Genomic DNA, 18,678 nt, shown 5'->3' with positions numbered 1-18,678 from the left:
ATCCTGTATCGTATGTTTGTTAAATGCCAGGAGGAGTCAGTGTCAGGGCAGCAGCTCTTGATTACAATGCTAGATGGTACAAGTTAGCAGAATTTACGTGGGACGATGAAGAATTATAGTGGGATAAAAGTAAACTGAATGAAGAGGTAATACCAACTCAAATTTCAGTCTTGATAAATGTAAATTTGAATGGCTTTTGACTTGTAAAGGGTTCAAAGCTGAGCACTGCACTGAAGAAAGGGCTGCATGTTTCACTGTAAACATTACTCAGTAAAACACTTCCAGTATCCACCTGATGTTGAAATAAAACCATGGAGAATGCTAAGGAGTATAAAGAGTGGATTAGAACACAGCAATTTCCTAAAATCCAGTTGTAGAGCAACTGAGATATTGTAGATTAATAAGCAGCTTTAAATAAAATGTAGAAAGGTAATCCCAAATTTCTAATGCTAAAAGACTCAAGGAATGTTCAAGAAGGATGAAAGTTCTTTTCACTTACCCAAATAGATTTTGGAAACCACTAAGAACAATAGTGGAGCAACATTTTGTCAGCAAATAAATAATCTGCTGAATGGAAATGAAGGAGAATTGAGATAATGCCAATATTTTGTTATAATAATTAATGATAGGCGTTTTTAAAAGGCTTGTTAAACATCATGCTTCCAAGTTTAAGACAGCCTCTATTGTGAGTAAGGCTGTGTGCATCACTGTGAGAAGCTGTATCCTATTTTTAACTCTGCATTAAAATTCTTTTCATAGACAATTTAAGCTGATTCCTCAATCAGATAATCAATAAATGATGCAATATGGGAGTTTGAGTGTCCTGATGCTAGGCTCTGTGCTGCTTCCTGTGTAGGCTTTCTGTAGAGATTTTGCAATTTTGTGGGTTCACCAGCTTATTCAATACTGGTGTCAGGACAATGCTTTGTGTGATGGAAGGCATTTCATAAAAGTTGTGCTCCATCATATGCAGAAAACGTGTGTGCTTTGAATACGATTTTATCTCCTCTGTGTAGTATAAGTGTAGCTGGTTCCACTGAACTGAGAACCATGGGCTGCTAAAGAGAGACATGGCACTGAGATAGGACACATTGGATAGTACTGTCAATGTTTGCCTTTACTTAATTTCACTGTTTAGCGGTCATATTCCCATAACTAATGCTGGATGCCTTAGCATAAGGAATGAAACCATAAGGCAGAAACTGTTTTTAGCAAGTCATTATGATGAGTATTCCAGTTGGCTGGGGTAACCCGAAGAAGATAGGCTTTGGAAGGAACTAGTCTTAGAAGCTACATCTGAAAAGATACTACGTGCTATTGACTTTAGCTTCTTTCTTTCTTGGGTTTTAGATTTAAAAGACAGCTTTGGATTCCTTCATATGCCTTACCATTTGCATCATAGTTGACTCACTGCTTCCTGTTGGCCAAGTGCAGTGTTCATTTTTGCATGAAATGCTCTAGATGTCTTCTGAGTATCTACTGCAATACTGAGTGCTGTGAAGAGTACAACAATACAGAATTAAAAAAAAATACATAGGATAGAGGAAAAGAAAAATAGAACTGTCTATTCATACAAAGTATGAATCATCCTTTATTCATACAAAGTAAGGATTTTACCAATTCAGAAAAGTGTGTGTGTATTTCTATCAAATTAATATTCTTCTGGGACTGGGCACAGGGACAGCAAGCACATCATCTTCTCTGGTTTAGCACTCATGTGAAGTACCTTGGCCAGAATTTTCCAAAGAACCTGGTTCCTGCAGTTAGCTCTAGATACGATTTGATTAATAGTTATCACCTTTTCTGGTAGGTTTTTCTGGCATTCCTGTTGGTAAGGAATTTTGAAGATGTAGGCCAAAAGTGTAGCTGTGGGCATTTAGAAATACTCTTCATCTTGGAATATCATGGTTAAAATTGAGAAGAAACATTCGAAATGTTTTCATTTTTTAGAAAATAGCTCTTCATGTAAACTGGCCATTAATTTCCTTCCTTTTCAGAAGGAGAAAGTGAAGAAACAAGTAAAATATAGTTGATGCTGTCAGAATCCTCTCTGAAACCCAGTTAGTGCTACTAGAATGTGGTCTTAAAAGATTACACTTCACTTGGGCTTTACTCTTCCTTCTCCCTTCCCAAAAAAGCTATACCAGGAAAGCGATCCATAAATCCCTGTGTCCATTTTATGGCATGGTGCCTCAAATGATGAATGCTGACACGTTTTGATTAAAAAAAAAATGCAAGTCCATAAAAATATAAAATCAGCTTAGTGAATTGAATGTTGCTTCCTAAACATTTTTTCATCCTGAACTCATTTGGTAGGGGAAATGGATATTTCATCAGACATGGATTTGACGTTCCATCACATTATACAGTAAACAGTACAAACGATGTTATTTTTTTTTAAATGGAGAAGCTGGAGGAGCTAAGACAGTAGCTGTTGTAAGGCACTGGTTATCTCATTTAAACAGATATTAAATGTAGGTGCCAATGGTGTGATCATCAGCTGCTTCCCACTTTGTGAATAAATTGCTTAGAAGGAGTCTTTTTTTCCTACCAGATGTGACCTAGATTTAGATTTCCAAAGGCAAAAAAAAAAAAAGTCTATTGTGTAAAAAAACAATTGTGGGTAAAATGCATGGTAAATGAGCTTATCTCACTTTTCCAGGTGTTTAAGCTAATATGTTACGGAATTACAGCTTCATTTATGAAAAATAATTGAGGAAAATGTTCCAGCAAATCAAATTTGGATAAAGGCTTAGTATAGTTATTGTGTTGTTAGCAAGTTTCTAAATGGAAGAAAGAAAAGGGAGCCAGCACAGATAATAAAAATATAGAAATTTGTGAATCTGTGAAGAGGCTCCTGTGAAGGGTCAGGGCTGGCAGTGGTATCCCACCTATATTGTGGTCCTACAGAATGTCTTGGAACAATATAAAGAGTTTTATAACAATGCATATGAAAGCAGAATTTTTCTTAAAAGACCACGCTTTGATATCTGTTGGCCCTGAATAAGATTAATGACCTTAGTAGGTTAAGTGTATAAACATCAGAAGAATAACACCTTTATTCTTTTCCTCATTCCTATTTTTCTTTTGTCGATTCCATAGGGGCTGCCACTCGAAAACCAGACCCGGAGCCTGAGAAGCAGACAGACCATACTGTTAAAATTGCTGGAGTCATTGCAGGCATCTTGCTGTTTGTCATTATATTTTTGGGAGTCGTGCTGGTAATGAAGAAAAGGTGAGCAATTAGTGGATGTTTTCTATGTCCATGTTCATATTGCATCTCCTACAGCAGTACTCAGTTTGATATTGGTAAAAATATCCAGCCACCTTTGTACCCACAGAGATTTAATGTTTGTGTCTTTGTTTTATATATAACAACTCGAGGGTAATGATTGTAGCACTCCTTACTTCAGTGCTGCATGAAGGACTCTAATAATCAGAGACTATCTGGTCCTGAGTCTCCACCCTATTTGACAGATCAGCTGGAAGCTAGATGTACTTTCATTTTTGCATGTCAAACAGCAGCTAGAACTAAGGTAATTTTTGCTAAGAATGAGGTCTGTATTGTTCTGCATAAACTTCATTTCCTGAAACAATGGAAGATGTTGCAGTGGTGCTGAATGTTTCCAAATGCTGGTTCAACACACTCACGCATTGAGATTGTTTTGCCTTGAATATCATTTGAAAACTGTTACATTATTAGAAGTATAAGGCTGTTTAAAACTGTTTGTCTTTCTCAACACTGTACGAGATAAAATAGTAACAGCAGCAATATAGCTATGGAGGTGGCACAGATATGAAAAAACTCCATCTGATCTTAGAAGCTTAGTCTAGATTGGGAAAAATTATTTAGCAAATAGAATTAAGGTTTTAGGTTCTGTAATGAGCAATGTGAGATTTTTCAGCTGTTAGAGGTGGGGTTGGGAATGTGCAAGTGCTGTGTAAAGGGGCTGAGTGACAAATGCTCCTTCCACCTCTGCCACAGTCTCCTCACTGTGTCCCATAACCCCTCACCTCCTTGCTATTCCCCTTGAATTATCCCCTTTTTTTTCCTCTGAGAGCCTGATTTGGCTCATCCCAACCCTGTGTGATTTAATTGTATGTTAACTAGTTTGGCAGGTCTGAGGTGTCCAAACCCCTGAGCTGCCTGAATTTCTTCCAGAATTTGAGCAGTGGAGGTGCACAGCAAAGGAGGCAGCTGTCTGACAGTGCCTCAGGGCAGGCAACAGAAGTAGCTGCTTTTCACTCTCCTTGAAGACAGAGGCAGGGCCATGAGTTAGAAGGGCTCTATGGAGAGAAAGGCAAGCTGTGGCCAGGGCTGGGGGCCAGGTCATGACAAGAGGTATGTAAAGAAGAGACTGAGACTTAAGCCTCAGGGTGAGTCTGACTGGGGCAATGGAATTGACCCAGTAACCAAGTCTGTTTAATAAAGTACAGTGTAGCAGAGTTGAAGTCTGTTCTGACTTAGCAGTACTTTTTTCTTCCCACTTCCGATTTCTTGCATCATTCATACCTTCAGTTTTAACAGTTGAACTCTCAAACTCCTCCCTAGGGCCAGACAGAGCACTTGGCATGCAGGGAGGAAGGCTTCTTGTATTTTCTGGCCAATCCTTCTTCACACAATTCCTGACCAGCATTCATCATACTCTCTGTTCAGTTCTGAGCCTTTCCTTAAGTGTTTCTGCCAACGGTAGAGTGTATTCACCCAAGGGAGACAAGTTATTCTTCATCTTGAAGGGAGAGCATTGCAAAATGATCCAAATAGTTTCAAAGTGAATAAAGTGTCCGGGTCTCTGGCTAAATGGATGCTGTGCCTGCTCCTGCTTAATTCTCTAGAGAAAAACTCTTTGATAATCTAATTAATTATCAGAGGCAGGAGGGCTCAGATCCTAAGTGTTTGCGTTATTGCAAAAGGATACTTGATTCCTTCTGTCTACCACAGCTGAGTAATTATTATTCATAGGAATTCTCTTGTTAAAGAAAAAGTGTATTTTGTGAGCTTCCTTGGTTTTTGGAATGAATTTACTTGTGACAGAGGTGGAACTATTGAAAATACAAGTCCAGGAACTCTGTTGCCAAATACACACAATTTCATTGTCTAGTACAGAAAGAATGATACCAATAACTTAAAACATGTCCCAGAATGATGCTGCAGCCTTGAACAAAACAAACTGAAATGAGTTGAAGCGAATATTAAAAAGTAAGGATGGTTCATTTGTGTAGCAGGATGTGACTAGGCTTTAATGAGAGTTTTGGGAGGTGGGTATATTTTGTCCCAAGCCTCTTAAAGCATCTGCTGTAGCATAAAAGATCTTGAATACAATTACACTCATGACTTAAGCAGAAGATGAACCGATTATTCAATAGATTGTTATTGGTGCATTAATTCACTAGGCTGCTGAGGGCCCCTATGCTTTCACCTTGGTTCAGTTACTGTGTATACATTATGCATTTGGAGAAAAAGTATAAATCATGCCACAAGCTTAGTGTGACTGGAGCGATTTTGCAGTTCTGCGGTATTTTAGGTGCTACTTTGGGAAACAGTCTTATCAAGCTAGTGAGCCGTTTGACTTCTGCACTTGATCATTTTATTTCATTTACCTTATCAGGAGCTTTACTGGTGTAAAGATCTGAGTGAAAAATAAAATAGCACCTTGTAATTCAGTGGCACCTTTCCCCTGAGAACCAGTTTGTTCTCTGCACTATTACATGCAGACACTCGGGGCTACAATGGTGGGATTCACTGCGCTGAGTCTACGTGCTTTGAAACTTGTCTTGTTTGGAGTTGGCTTCAGCAAAATCCCATTCACATTCTGCTATCCCAAGGCATATCCCAAAGCAAATGTGTTGTTCATTCTTCCACAGAGTCTTGTGTGTTTGATCTTCGGTTCGTACCGGTAGATGAAACCGACTCTGTCTCTGGGGTTTCACAGTACTTAAATAACTTAATATCAAACTATTTATTTCCATTGTCAAGAGATTTGGAAAGCAGTTTCACTTGTGTTACAACCATGACTTTGTCCAGCACATTCTTTAAGTAGCCACCTCATTTCACTCAACAACCATTCTTTGCTTGGTTGGTGCCAGACACCACAGATTTTCACCGATCAATCTCTTGAACTTCTAATTCAGTAGCCAAGTAGAGAAGACGAGCATTCAAGGAGATTTTCAGTGCAGCACAGACGTGCTTTGGATATGCCGATTATCAAGGCAGTGTGTAAAGAAGTTCTGCAAATATTAATAGTCATTAAGCAGCATTATTAATTTCACTATGTAATTGTCTTCTGAAGCAGTTGTATCGTGAACCAGAGAGATTAGGCGGCCTAGCAGTTCAGTGCATGGTTTGGAGTCACTAGTGAAGGTAGAAATGTCATGAATGCTGAAGCATTTTCTGTAGGGACACTCAGCTTTTGACTGAAGTAAAACAAATTTGTAAACCTGGCACATGGTGCAGGAGAGGACTGTTAGTGCTTTCCTTTTTATCTCTCCACTTGGTTGTTCATAGTTCTTTATCCATTCTTTTCTGTCTTTTCTTTATCCATTAGCATTCCTGCATAAAGGTGTTGTGTAATGTAGCCTAGGAGCCTGCAAGCTGTTCCTAACACCAGTATGGTCATATCAATGAGATGATTCCTCTCTGTGAAGTTAGAATAGTCCCAATAGGCTTTTCTCTCCTCAGATATGCTTTGTATCTCTCACATAAGAATTAACACAAAGTTAGATGAAAACAATACATGTGTTTCCCCAAAACTGATCCACAATAAAGTGGATTTTGAATCTGATCCTGAATGGTAAATCCTGGGCAAGACCCAGTCTTTGAGGTACTTGCATAAGATTTTATAAAAAAATTATAAATAAAGAATACCAAGTAATTAAATTCACCAAGTAACTTCATCTTTTGGTCAACTTAAAGTGGAGCACTGAAAATGAGAGTACTGTTGCTACAATATTTGGAAAAGCAATAGCAGTTAAATCAGGACTTGCATAAATAAGACACTTACTGCTTTATTTTCTCCTTTCCTGTTTTTTTTTTTCCTTTATACTCTATATAGGTTAAATTTTAAAATTTGCCTAAGCTGGTAAGTTAGTGGTCCAACATTTGCTTAAAAGCCCTTTATATGTCTTTGGGGCAGCTGTTTCCATTGGGGCTGCCGTGTTGCTGCATGTTGCTGCAGTGGGAGTGCAGTAAGGAAGCAGTTATTAAAATTTTATTCCATTAGCTTCTGATTCAGTTTTAGAATGGAAATTTTCTGATCATAAAAAGGCTGTTTTGTTTTGCCTGGGTTTAGTTTCTGTTTTCAGCTATCTCTGTGCCTGAGCCTTCCATGAGTTTCTAATGTATGTAATTGTAGCATCTGTTTAAGTCAGAGACCTTGGTTCTTGGCAGTGGATAAGGAAGGGTTTTGCACTCAGTGGAGCTGGGCTGGGACTGCATTGTTCCCATTCCCTGATAGCAAATCAGGCTGTTCAGTTATACATGCACCTTTGCCAACAATTTCAAACACTTAGGATAGAAACTGAAGATAATAAAGCTGAAGGAAAATTCCAGCCTCCTCTCCCTGAACTGTGTTTTTCCCTGTAGGCCAACTATAAATGAGAGATGATGGAAGAAAACACTGAGGTAATGACACAGTTCCAAAAGTTTCCATTCTGTTGGGTCAATCCTTCTGTAGCCAGCCTCCTGTGCTGGTTTTGGTAAATTTTATAGTGGGGCCTTATTCTTTAAGTGATATTCATTAAATTAATTTATGTATTCAGTCCTAAAGGAGTTAAAAGTGTATAATATTGTCACTATATGCAGAAACTGTTTATTGACATAAAGTAACCTAACTACCAGGAAGTGACTGATGAGCTAGGCTTATAAGAAAATTTGGCCTAAGTTGGCCAAAATCTTTGCATCAATCTTTTTAACATAGACAGAATCTTTTCATACATAGACAGAAACTTTAGTTTGTATTCATTATGTAGGAGGAAAAATGGAGCTTGTCCATATTTATTAAGAAAGCTAAATCCATTCAGTTATGGATGGTGCTTTAGCATGTGGCCTGAAATGCTTGTATAAAACTTGCAAGTATAAAGCTTTCTGCAGGATTTTAGCATATTCTTTTTACCTGTTTCAGTGCATGGTACTGTTGAGAGTCAAAACCTTGGTGCTCTTTTTCAAGGACTTCTATATGGAAAATCTCACAACTGTAGCAATATAAAAATAGCTGGAGCTTGAGACTTCCAATTTTTCTCATGTTACACAAATGCTTAATGGGACATTTACACACAATAAAGTTCCTGGATTTTCAGCATTTTTTTCATAAGGAATAATTTATCTTTATAACATATTTGGCAGATTTCTGTATATAAGTGCCAACAGTGCTTCACTGATTAATTGTATTTATTGTTGTTTTTCATATTATTATACATCTTTTAGAAGTATGAGAACATTTGTACTAATTATATTAAATCTCTCTTGTGGCAACATATGGCAAGGAACAGGATTGACAGTGTCATGAGATTCTAAATCAAAGTGAGAGAATGAGTAATTCTGAAAAGAAAGGTAGGGGGAAATATAATTATGGCTGAACTAGAAAACAACCACTTGCTTATAGTGCAGGTAAGTGCTTTGATAGGACCTGATCCCATGCTCCCTATGGAATGCAAAGAGGCTTTACAGCTATTTTGCAGCTTGCCCTTTACTCTATTCTTAGTTATCTTCTAAAACTCAAATTTAGCAGGTATACATTTTCCAGATGCCATGTGATTAAATATGCAGTGTGTAGTGTCTTGTGTTTGAACAATACTGTTTGCATCAGAAAAATGGGAATAAAAACTGGGAAATATTTCCAACGGCATCTTCACACAAAGAAGATGAGAGAGAAAATTTGATGAAAGCCTGGTTTTCAAAGGGATGCCTGAAGCATGTAGCCAGAGGCAAGTTAACATTAGTTATAGTCCTTTGCAAGGCCTGTTTACATGTTTCCTCTGTAGTCAAAGGGCTGTATGCATGTGCTGTAAAAATTACAAATGCCTACATGGCTCCTTTCAGGCTTTTATCTTGCCAACATGTGAATGCTAGTTGACATTATGCTCAGAGTCGTTTTAAGATCTCCAGCCTTTTTTTAATTGCAGTCAATATATGGAATTCATTTGGGTTGAAACTTGCCCTTTCTGGAAGGTTGCAGTCCTGCTTGTAGGGGGCTCATAACTGAGGGAGGGAAGGAAGGATATAAAGCAGAAGAGCATAGCTGGAGGGCTTCTATACTTTGTGCTCACACAGAGCATGTCTAGGTGGAGTATCTGGCTGTCCAAGAGGTTATGCAAGGCTGACAGAGCCCATATTTGTTAAGGTGATGGTGCTAGGTCTCCCAAGTTGCTCTTTGTGGCATTCATATGGGCAGGAATAACATGGATACAGGATCAGTTCTTATTTTTATCTCTGCCACTTGGGGAAGTACCACCAATACAATTTTAGCCCACAGGGATAGATTTTTTTATTTGCATGACAGTAAGTATCTTTTCCTTCTGAATTTAAAAGGTTATTTAAAAGCTGAAATATTAAAAGAGCTGTGGAAATGGATTTTCTCCAGTCTGGAAATAAGTCCTTTCAAAAACAGAACTGACTGCCTTAAGTAAAAAAAGGGATAGGCTAAGATTCTACAGTGCTGTGACAGAAGAGGAGCTACTTAAAGTGTGTTCTGAAATTTTTTATTCCTAAGCTTCTAACACCATGCTAGAATTTCTATATCCTTATTCCTGATGCAGCTGAGGTGTAATCAGAAGTGATTTAGCTCTTTAATTGGGAATATTTGTGTGTGTAGTATATGCAGATATGAACAGACATTAAATATGTAACATTACTTAGTAGATGTACCTTAAGGTGGTTTGATTTAACAATTGGAGATGCATTATATATTGTACTGCTCAAAGTGTTATGGAGATTGGATATGTCACCTGTCTGTTCCAGAAACATTGCATGTATGCCCAGATATACATTCTTGCTACCTTTCATTTGTGTCACCAGTTCAGGTCTCAGTTTCATCTTGGTTTTTCATACATTAATATTTGACTTTTCTTTCCTTCCATTTCATCTTTTCCACCACTGCCTAATCCTTCCACCATCATGGCAGAAGAAGCTATCACTCCTACACTTACTACCTGTAAGTAACTTCTTTGTCATCAGAGACACTCTCTGCCATGTTGTTCCATGCCTGAGTAGTGAATGCTAATACTGAAATTTCCTTTGTAAAAGTTTCACCAAGATGAAAACAACATGGTCAATAATGTAATGAAATACTTAGCTTTTTAAGAGTTTCTTATGTCTCATACTATGCGTTAGAGTCCTTTGAATAACATTATGTAAAGAATTTAATTGAGAAGTAGTGGGTGTAAATATCACTGCCATGTCAATGAAAAATTTTCATGCCTAAATAACTATTTTTGGAATTTATTTAGTATTTAGTATTTAGAATTTAGTAGCTTCTTTCTCATTTGTACTGCTGAAATTACAGCATTGGTTAGACATGTGCAAGCATTTCCATTTGTTGCTGTGTACATATTACCAGTTTTTTATGAATAATTGATCATGCAAAAACATCATAAGTTACCATTTCTGAAGAGAATTTCAAAGGGGAGAGCACTAAAAAATGAGGGCAGAATGAAGCGTAACTTTCAATAACTAACAATTTTTTTGTTTTGCTACAGTTCTTAGTAATACCATTATATGCTTCTTTATTTACCCAAAGCCTTGCTTCATTCCCTGTTGTCAGCAGGTGATGAATGAGAAAGGTTCTTCTGTGAATTTAGAAAATCCCTTTCTGTGGCTATTCACTTTTTCTTGCTTTCCAGGTACAAGGAGTACATAATAGATTAGCAAAATACTAGGACTCTTGCTTAGTTGCAAGATGAGATGAGTTTAATCTTGTGTAATCGTGTTGGCCAGCAGCAAAAATCCAGCTGTCCAGCAGTTATCTGTTTTATTAAACCTCAGATTTAAAAGCCACAGGAACCTGTGAGATATTTTTACATAGTTACCGAAGTTGGGGTGTTACTTGCATTAGATAAATTTTAGTGCCAGTTTTTAAGTACATATAGCGGTAGCATACTCTTGAAAGGAACACATTTCAGTAGTGTTTTTAATTTAAATGCAATATAAAGTTTATCGTGTTCCTTCTAGTTGCTCTACAGACTTTTGAAATACATATTTTTTTCAGTTCATATTTTGAAAAAGCTTCAAACATTCATTTATAGAATTTATGGAAAAAATATTAAATGTTTTCTGTCTTGAACGCCTGGTCTTCAAGAAACCAAACAGAACCATTCTTCAAATTAATTAAAGCAACTAAGATTTAAACCTCATCACTGAAATTCCCTAAGAATTTGCAATATATGGGAACTGCTCATGTGGTTGGTAATTCAGATTTCATATTACCTTATTTGACACTATGTATAGTGCAATTTTTTAAAACTGGTGTTTAAAACATTGTATTAATATGAAGGTCTGAAAAAAATTAGCTCTTCCACAGATGCAGTATTCCAAAATTTGTTTCTGTTCCTGAGATGAAAAGATATATTTTCCATTAAATATACCTTAAAAAAAATAAATTCAGTTTGGGACCATTTAAATGTATTTCTTCAAAATGTCAAAAGACTGTAATACAGTAAGCCATGTAGCATGGTCTTGTCTTAATAAGTAAATATATTTAAATTTATATTTTAATATGATTCATGTCTCAAGGCTAAATCAAAAACAAAATTGAAACAAATGGAACAGTAAATGAAACACAGTTTCATTATTTAGATAAATTGGATTCTTTTTTTTTCTCTTTTTGCATAGACAAAGGAAAATGCTTGAATTGAAATGATTTCTTTAGGTTTTACAAACAGGTTTTTGTTCCTAGTTTTGCAATCACAGACTGTTAATAGTGAATGGAATAGGGCATCTCAGGATTATTTGAAGTACTCTCCTAGTGACTTCAAGAAAAGTTCTTTTTGTTAGTGTGAAACAGATTCAGTAACTTTTTAGGTTGGGTTGATTAACTCTTCCAAAAGAAATTGTGGGATTTTGACCTCGTAGTGTTTTGTTCCCCATCTGGCAAAAGAAGGGAAGCAAGAGCCCTGAAAAGTGCAGTCAAGATTGGCTGTCAGTAGGAGGAAATATTTTGGACCAAATTCCCCACCTGTTTACGCATCACACAATTTGACTGAAATTGGTGGAAATCTTAGATGAATGCAGGATTCATTACAGTTTTATTTTTAGCTGAGGAAGTTAGTATGGATTATAAAATGTTCTATATTTTGAGAAACATAATTTCAAGTACTCTGCCATTGCTAATTTACCACTTCTATACTGAGTATCATATTCAAATTTACTGATTAGTCATTGTAAATGCAAGCTGTAACATCCAAGCGAGCATCTATGCACTGAAATAGTTACTATTGTCTTGTGTGCTGCTTTCCTTGTGTGCTGTGGGCTCCTTTTCCCTAGCAGACTGCAATCTCTGCCACTTCTAGATCCATCCTAAATTAAAATTTAAAAAGAAAAAATTGGCAGATGCCTAGAGCTGCTGATGAATCATCAGAGGTGGACCTACAGCTGTGCATATTTGGCAGGGAATTATTTCTATTTTATCTTGTGTTTACTAGTTAGCCAGTCAATAGATATTACAGAAAAAAGAGTTGAGTACTGCTATTGAGAATTCTTTTTAATGGGCCTAAGTACCTCTGCCAGTCTTTCCTCCCACTCTTGCATTCCTGACATCTGGTGCATTTTTTACCTTTCGCCTCAATCAGCCAGCACATTTTAATTTTTTTTTTTTTTTTTCTGGACATAGTTAGTCCTCTATAACTTCTTTTGTTCTTAAGATTAGAGCAAATTTCATAGTGCTCATTAACTCTGCAGCAGGTCTTTTGGCTTGGCAGTTGATTCTAGGTGGGAAAAAAGAAAAATGGAGATGGTGTCATTTGTTACACTGGCAGTGGGTGATATTCTCAGCATGGCAGGTGGCACTGGCACAACTGCCTGCTCCTGACACATTTTCTGATGGGCAAAGCCCTTGTGCCATGGGCTGAAGGAGGCATTATGGTTAGGCAAGCCTGTAGCTGAGGTGACAAGAAGTGCCACTGTGCTGACCACTGGCTCTTTGTATTTGAGATTTTAATTTTTATAAAGATTCTGCCTTTGGAGATCATTAATCATTTGTCAAGAGCTAACAACTACATTTCATGAAAATTAAAGCATCAGAAAAACAAACTGAGTGCTTGGACCCTCGGAATTTACTTCAGACTGTTGCCTGATAGTTTGGCCAGTTCAATTTAACCTATATTCTTGGGCAGATAGTTACAGAATGTACCTTTTTTAAGTTCCTTTCTGTAAAAGATTTCATTATATTGCTATGAGTAGGATGTACAACAATTAAAATGCAAAGTTGTGAAGGCAGCTTTTGATGCTGTTCCTCAGTTTGAGCTTGATATAAAAATGATATGTTATGATTATGGTTGAAATTAAGTACTTATGCAACAACAGTGCTGCACAGCAGTTAGGCGTATAATGTTATTATATTTTTGTACCTTTTCACTTGTCATTTCAGCTTGTGAAAGGTGAAGTAGGCAAATAGGAGACAATTATTACCCAATATTCTTACACAGTGCTAATCATGTTAAGATCTTAATAGTGTGGAATCTGCTATTGTGTGTCTCAGCACAAATAATATAGTTAGGTGCCCTGGAACAGAAGTGCATCACAGGTGCGTCGTCTGTATGGAAATCTCAATCCCAAAGCCTAATACTATATTAAAATATTAATATAATCGACTGTATAGGACTAGAGGCTCCATTGCCTGGCACTTGATGTATGACACAGGGGACAAAATTCCTCCTGCAAGAAAGCTAATTCCACAAACATTGAGCTTTTTTATATAAATATGTATGAAAACATATCTTACTTTTCACGAGAATTTGATAGGTTGGGGCCCAGTTGGAGTATGCTTTTCTTGTGTATCTAGCTTGAGCTCAGGAGCCTGGCAGTCTGTTCTCAGTTTAGTTCTCCTGTTTCACTAGCAGATACTCAGTGTTGGCTTCTGTATCTCTGTATAGAGACTTCATTTCTAGCTTGTTTGCTCAGTCCAACTGACCTAGTACTTAGAGCAGAAAGCACAAGGTTAGATTTGCAAAATTATGCTAATAATTAAAGTAATAACGTTTCCAAAAAATCAGTAGTGTAAAAACTCTTAATGATGATTACTGGATAATTCCAGACAATATGCAGTCTTCATGTTTAAAACTTATGTAGTAGCTCAAAAGTAGTGAAAGAGGTTAAAAACAGTCCTGTCTTCTCAACTGTAGTTGCTCCTGGAACCAGAAACTAGATCATGTTTGCATCTTGTAGGTGGAGGAGAGATGGAACAGAAAAACACAAATGTATTTGAAGTGTCTGATCTGTTAGACTGCATCTGTGATCTCTTCTGCATCTTTAAATACAGGCTTGTATCATAGAATCCTGTAACCAAAAATAACTGTGGATTTCTGTAATTGTCTTGTAAGCTGGACTTAAATTATATGGGGATGTCCCAGGAGTTTTGTTGCATGTTGCACAGTCTACAGTGCTGACAAACTGAAATCTTTGGATAACATGTAGTGTCCAAAATAAGACAAGGAGGGTGTCTACTAAGTCACCATTACTAAAAAACACATTTTTGTGCTATGTGCTGTATGCTTTGTGTACAGGTATGCAATATCTACTTTGTGTGCACAGATAGCAAGCAGGGTCAGAATTGGGATTTTATTTTTCATTAAAATTCATGACATAAATTTTTTAAATCTATCTAAAATTATTTCTTACACTGATTGCTTATATCTTCTGATTCTTTTTGATCTGATTGTATTGCTTTATAGCCAAGGCTTATATTCCCATTTTGATGTAGAAAAAATTGTAAATAATCCTTAACACATTGTAAGTAATTTTTTTTTTAATTTTATTATCTATTTCTGAAGTGTGTGAGGGGGCAGCTGGTGTTTTCAGGGGCATGTCTCTGTTTCCTCTTTCTTGTACCCTCTGTCATTAATATTGTTGCTCTTACTGGTTTTTTTCTTATCTCATTGCTGTTTCCAGTAAATTGTTCTTATCTCAACCTTTACCTTTTGTGCCTCCAGTTCTGCTCTCCTGCCCACCACAGGGGGAGAGAGGGAGCTGGCAATGAAGTGTCTCTTTGATTTGGAGTGGTTTCAGTGGGAACACTAAATTGGAGAATACCCTTCCTAAACCACAACACAAATTATTGTTTGTGGTCCATTAGTGTCAAGCAATAAGTTTGCAGATGAGTTGAGGTTTGGAAATATTTCTGTCCTTAGAGGGGACATTACTTATTTGGTGAAGGTGCCCGACATTTAGTGAGGGAAACAATATAACTGTAGCAAAAAATAAGTACTTACGCAGCCTAAAGACATCTTTGCTCTCTCCATGCTATTAAAAGCTTTGTGTTATTTTCTAAACTAATATGTGGGGTTTGAATTGAATCTGAGATCGCATTTAGAAATTGTGGAATCCATATACTCCTGCAGGATAAGCCTGGAAGCCTGTCTTTCTTATATATGACACAATCCATGTACTTGGGAGAGGAAGAGATGACACTGACAGCTGTGTGTGTGTGTAAGAAGTTACCATTGTATTTCAGTGGTTGTGTTGCCATCCCATGTGACTCTTGTTGAGGTACTGTTACCAGGGCAGCCTGTCTTCTCTATAAAACCGTGTATTGAATAAATTTCTAATTAGCTTGTTGACACTGGGTTTTAGTTTTCTTAAAAATCTGATTCCCAAATCAGTCATGCTTGCTGTCAACAGCAGTCATTCTAGGCACTGAAATTTTGCCATTATCAACCATCATTGTTAAATTACACTTTCAAAGACAGTGTAAGGTGAATCATTTTCATTCACCTTGTTTCAAACTGTTCCCTCAGGTAAAAAAGGTGTTGTTTATGTGGCTTTTACTGTGAAATTGTGTTTCTGTATAAACATATAGCTCAAACATGAATTTAGATACTTCTATTTTAAATACACAAATAGGAAGATGAGTTTCATATTTTAGTATTAGTATTTATTTTACAAGGGAGTAATGGCGTTGGAATCTTAGTTTCTCTAAAAGCCAAACCTGCCATTATACTGTATGTGATTGTAAATGTGTTAACAGAAAGTAGAGAATTTATGCTGCATTTTAAGACCAAGACTCACTTCATAATTTATGTTGGCCTGTATGTTTTCTAAAAGATTGAAGTGTTAGTTTTCAAAATGGCATTATAAAGTATTGAACTGATTGACAGAATATGTCTGCAAAAGATGAGACTACAGGGAATAAGGTGAAGGAAGCATTGTATTTCTCCTAGTCTCGAGGAGGACAAGCAGAAGAAAAATGCTTAAAGAAAAATGTGTAGAGGAAATCATACAGTGAATCTAACCCTAAGACTTCGTATGTCCAGTAAGCCCCAGGCTTAGTCACTTCTGTGGTCAGATAAGAACAGCTGTAACAAGATGTTGATGTCTGTTGAGTGATGCTAGCACAGGGCACTGAGGTGGTTGTAGTCATTAGTACTGTGATAGCTTCTACTGAGGGATATTTTTTTTTGGTTGAGCTTGTTATCTGAAATCTGTTCTCTATGGCCGAATCCCGAAGGGAGATGCTTCACCTGAAATATATTTATTGAGCCTGTCTGCAGGGGCTATGGCCAGGTTAATGATGATCCACCTCAAGGCAGCATCTATCACTCTTGAGTGTTAATTTCACAAGGAAAATGTTCTAGTCTTGGCTTCTTTTCCTACTCCTCCTTTACATTTCTTTTCTTACCTAAAGCACACCTTGAGCTTCCTTGAAGAGTAGACTGACAGGTCTCCAAAGGGAGGAACAGAGGCTGTTTGCTTTCTGTGATTTCTAGATCACCAAAATCATTATTCATTTCCAAATTTTCTTTCTGTCATTTTTCTTGTCATTGATTTCCTGCACTAATTACCTATTTTTGGCATGAGAGGATAAGGAACCATATCTTAGGTGCTTTCTTTTGCTACTCCTGATGACTCTTCTGTTTCCACTTGAGAGGTCTATGCAAGGATTCTGTCTGACCAGGGTCCTTCCTAATTTCAGGGCAGTTTTGCACTTGCAAAGTGCAGCTGGGAAGGTTGCATCAACTTTGAAACTGAACATCACAAAAGCTAATCAAGCAAGGAACCAGAGGAAAGGACTGTGCTGTGTGCTTGCATATCTAGCAAAGCCTGCCTAGCATTTCTTCAGCCCCAGACACCCTGTTGCAAAAGAATGTATCTTTTATGAGACTTACCATAATATGCTAGAATCATGACTCTATTTCATTTACAAATGTGCCAGAAAGGATTTGTTATTACTGCCATTATTATTAGACTGTAACATTTAGTGCATGCTACAGAGAGAAATCTATAGGACTGTCAAGAAAGTCTTGCATAATTCTGTCAGTTCCTGTGCCATCCAGACACAATGATCTAAATAAAAAGAAGCAGTGGTTCTAGCAGAGCTGTATGTTGTAGGGCTTGTGCTGAGAAATTTCGTCTCCTGTGAGTACTGAGCTGGTGAACATAAAAATGCACATTTATTTTTCTTTTTAGTGGCAGAAGCTTAGGGCTGTTTAAACTGAGATCTCTCAGTGAGATACTGAACCAAATGTCTGGGGGTGTCTTGATTATACTCAGTTCACCTGCAGAGGGAGGTAGCTTCTCTCCTTCGTTCCCATTCCCTGATTCCTCTGATCATGAAAACAGAAGTTGGAGCTACCAGAGACATGTGTCTTGTCTGAAGGAAAGGCAAAGGAAAACATTTGCCAACCTATGCATTTCACAGTTGAACAGGAATGAGAGAATCAGCTGTTTCAGAGCAGTTATGCCACTCTGCACCTCCTATTTCACAGTAATAGTGTTCTTTCCTCCTGTGTTGACATCAGTAGCCCAAAATAAAATCTTCAGGTATGGATTTCATCAACACATTCTTATTGAGTATAATAATGCAATTTACAATTTTTGCTGCAGCTACATAGTTTTTGCTTACATTTTAGTATAAAGGCTTGTATTTTGCCATTTCCTATTTGGAAATTGTCAGTGGAAAGGTCACTTCATATCAACTAAGTTCATGGCTTACAGTATATTTTCAAAAGCAGGTGAAATACTGAATGCTTTGTATTTACTGACTTTTTCAGGTCAGATTGTCATGTTTATGATACGTGGTAGATTACAGCTCTGTTCCTTGGCTCTAATATCCACATGTTACTGGCAGAAGGACGTTCCTTTCTGCTTACCCACATGGGGAGGAGCCATGTCTGCACTTTAATATGATTAAGATTATATAAGAAAATTTAAACTAACAAAAGAAGAGAAACCTATAAGAATGTTAGTTAACCAAAAGGATTACCTCTGTGCTCTAAAAAAACAAATAAGAGAACAGAGTTCATTGGTTGCATATTGAGTCCTAATACTCCTAATACATGCTTCTAGCAAGAACAGAGAGCTTTTTTTTTTTTTAAGGTAAATGCAGTTTTCAAATTTTGATGGAATCCAAAGCACCATAAACCTATGGTGGTAGTACTGAATATTCATGGCAGTGTCTTGTCCAGACCTCTGTCCAGAAAGTATTTTACCTATCTTACTACGTAAACCCTACCATTGTTGTTTTCCTTCCAACT

At 37.1% G+C, this 18,678-nt stretch overlaps 1 protein-coding gene across 11 annotated transcripts in view; it reads left to right on the top strand.

The window, feature by feature from the left end:
* PTPRM (protein tyrosine phosphatase receptor type M) overlaps window positions 1–18,678 on the top strand; it is a 443,069-nt gene that overhangs the window by 288,248 nt on the left and 136,143 nt on the right. For 6 of the 11 annotated variants that reach the window (XM_074548755.1, XM_074548750.1, XM_074548732.1 and 3 more), the window contains one exon: window positions 3,103–3,235. In XM_074548755.1, coding sequence (XP_074404856.1) covers window positions 3,103–3,235 — 133 coding nt within the window. Of the gene's footprint in view, window positions 1–3,102; window positions 3,236–10,118; window positions 10,149–18,678 lie in introns of all 11 variants that reach the window. The other 5 variants (XM_074548727.1, XM_074548743.1, XM_074548708.1 and 2 more) reach the window with 1 other exon arrangement.

This window comes from Zonotrichia albicollis, chromosome 1 (genome assembly GCF_047830755.1).
Source record: "Zonotrichia albicollis isolate bZonAlb1 chromosome 1, bZonAlb1.hap1, whole genome shotgun sequence".
NCBI lineage: Eukaryota > Metazoa > Chordata > Aves > Passeriformes > Passerellidae > Zonotrichia > Zonotrichia albicollis.
This window is presented reverse-complemented; position numbering and strand designations above follow the sequence as displayed.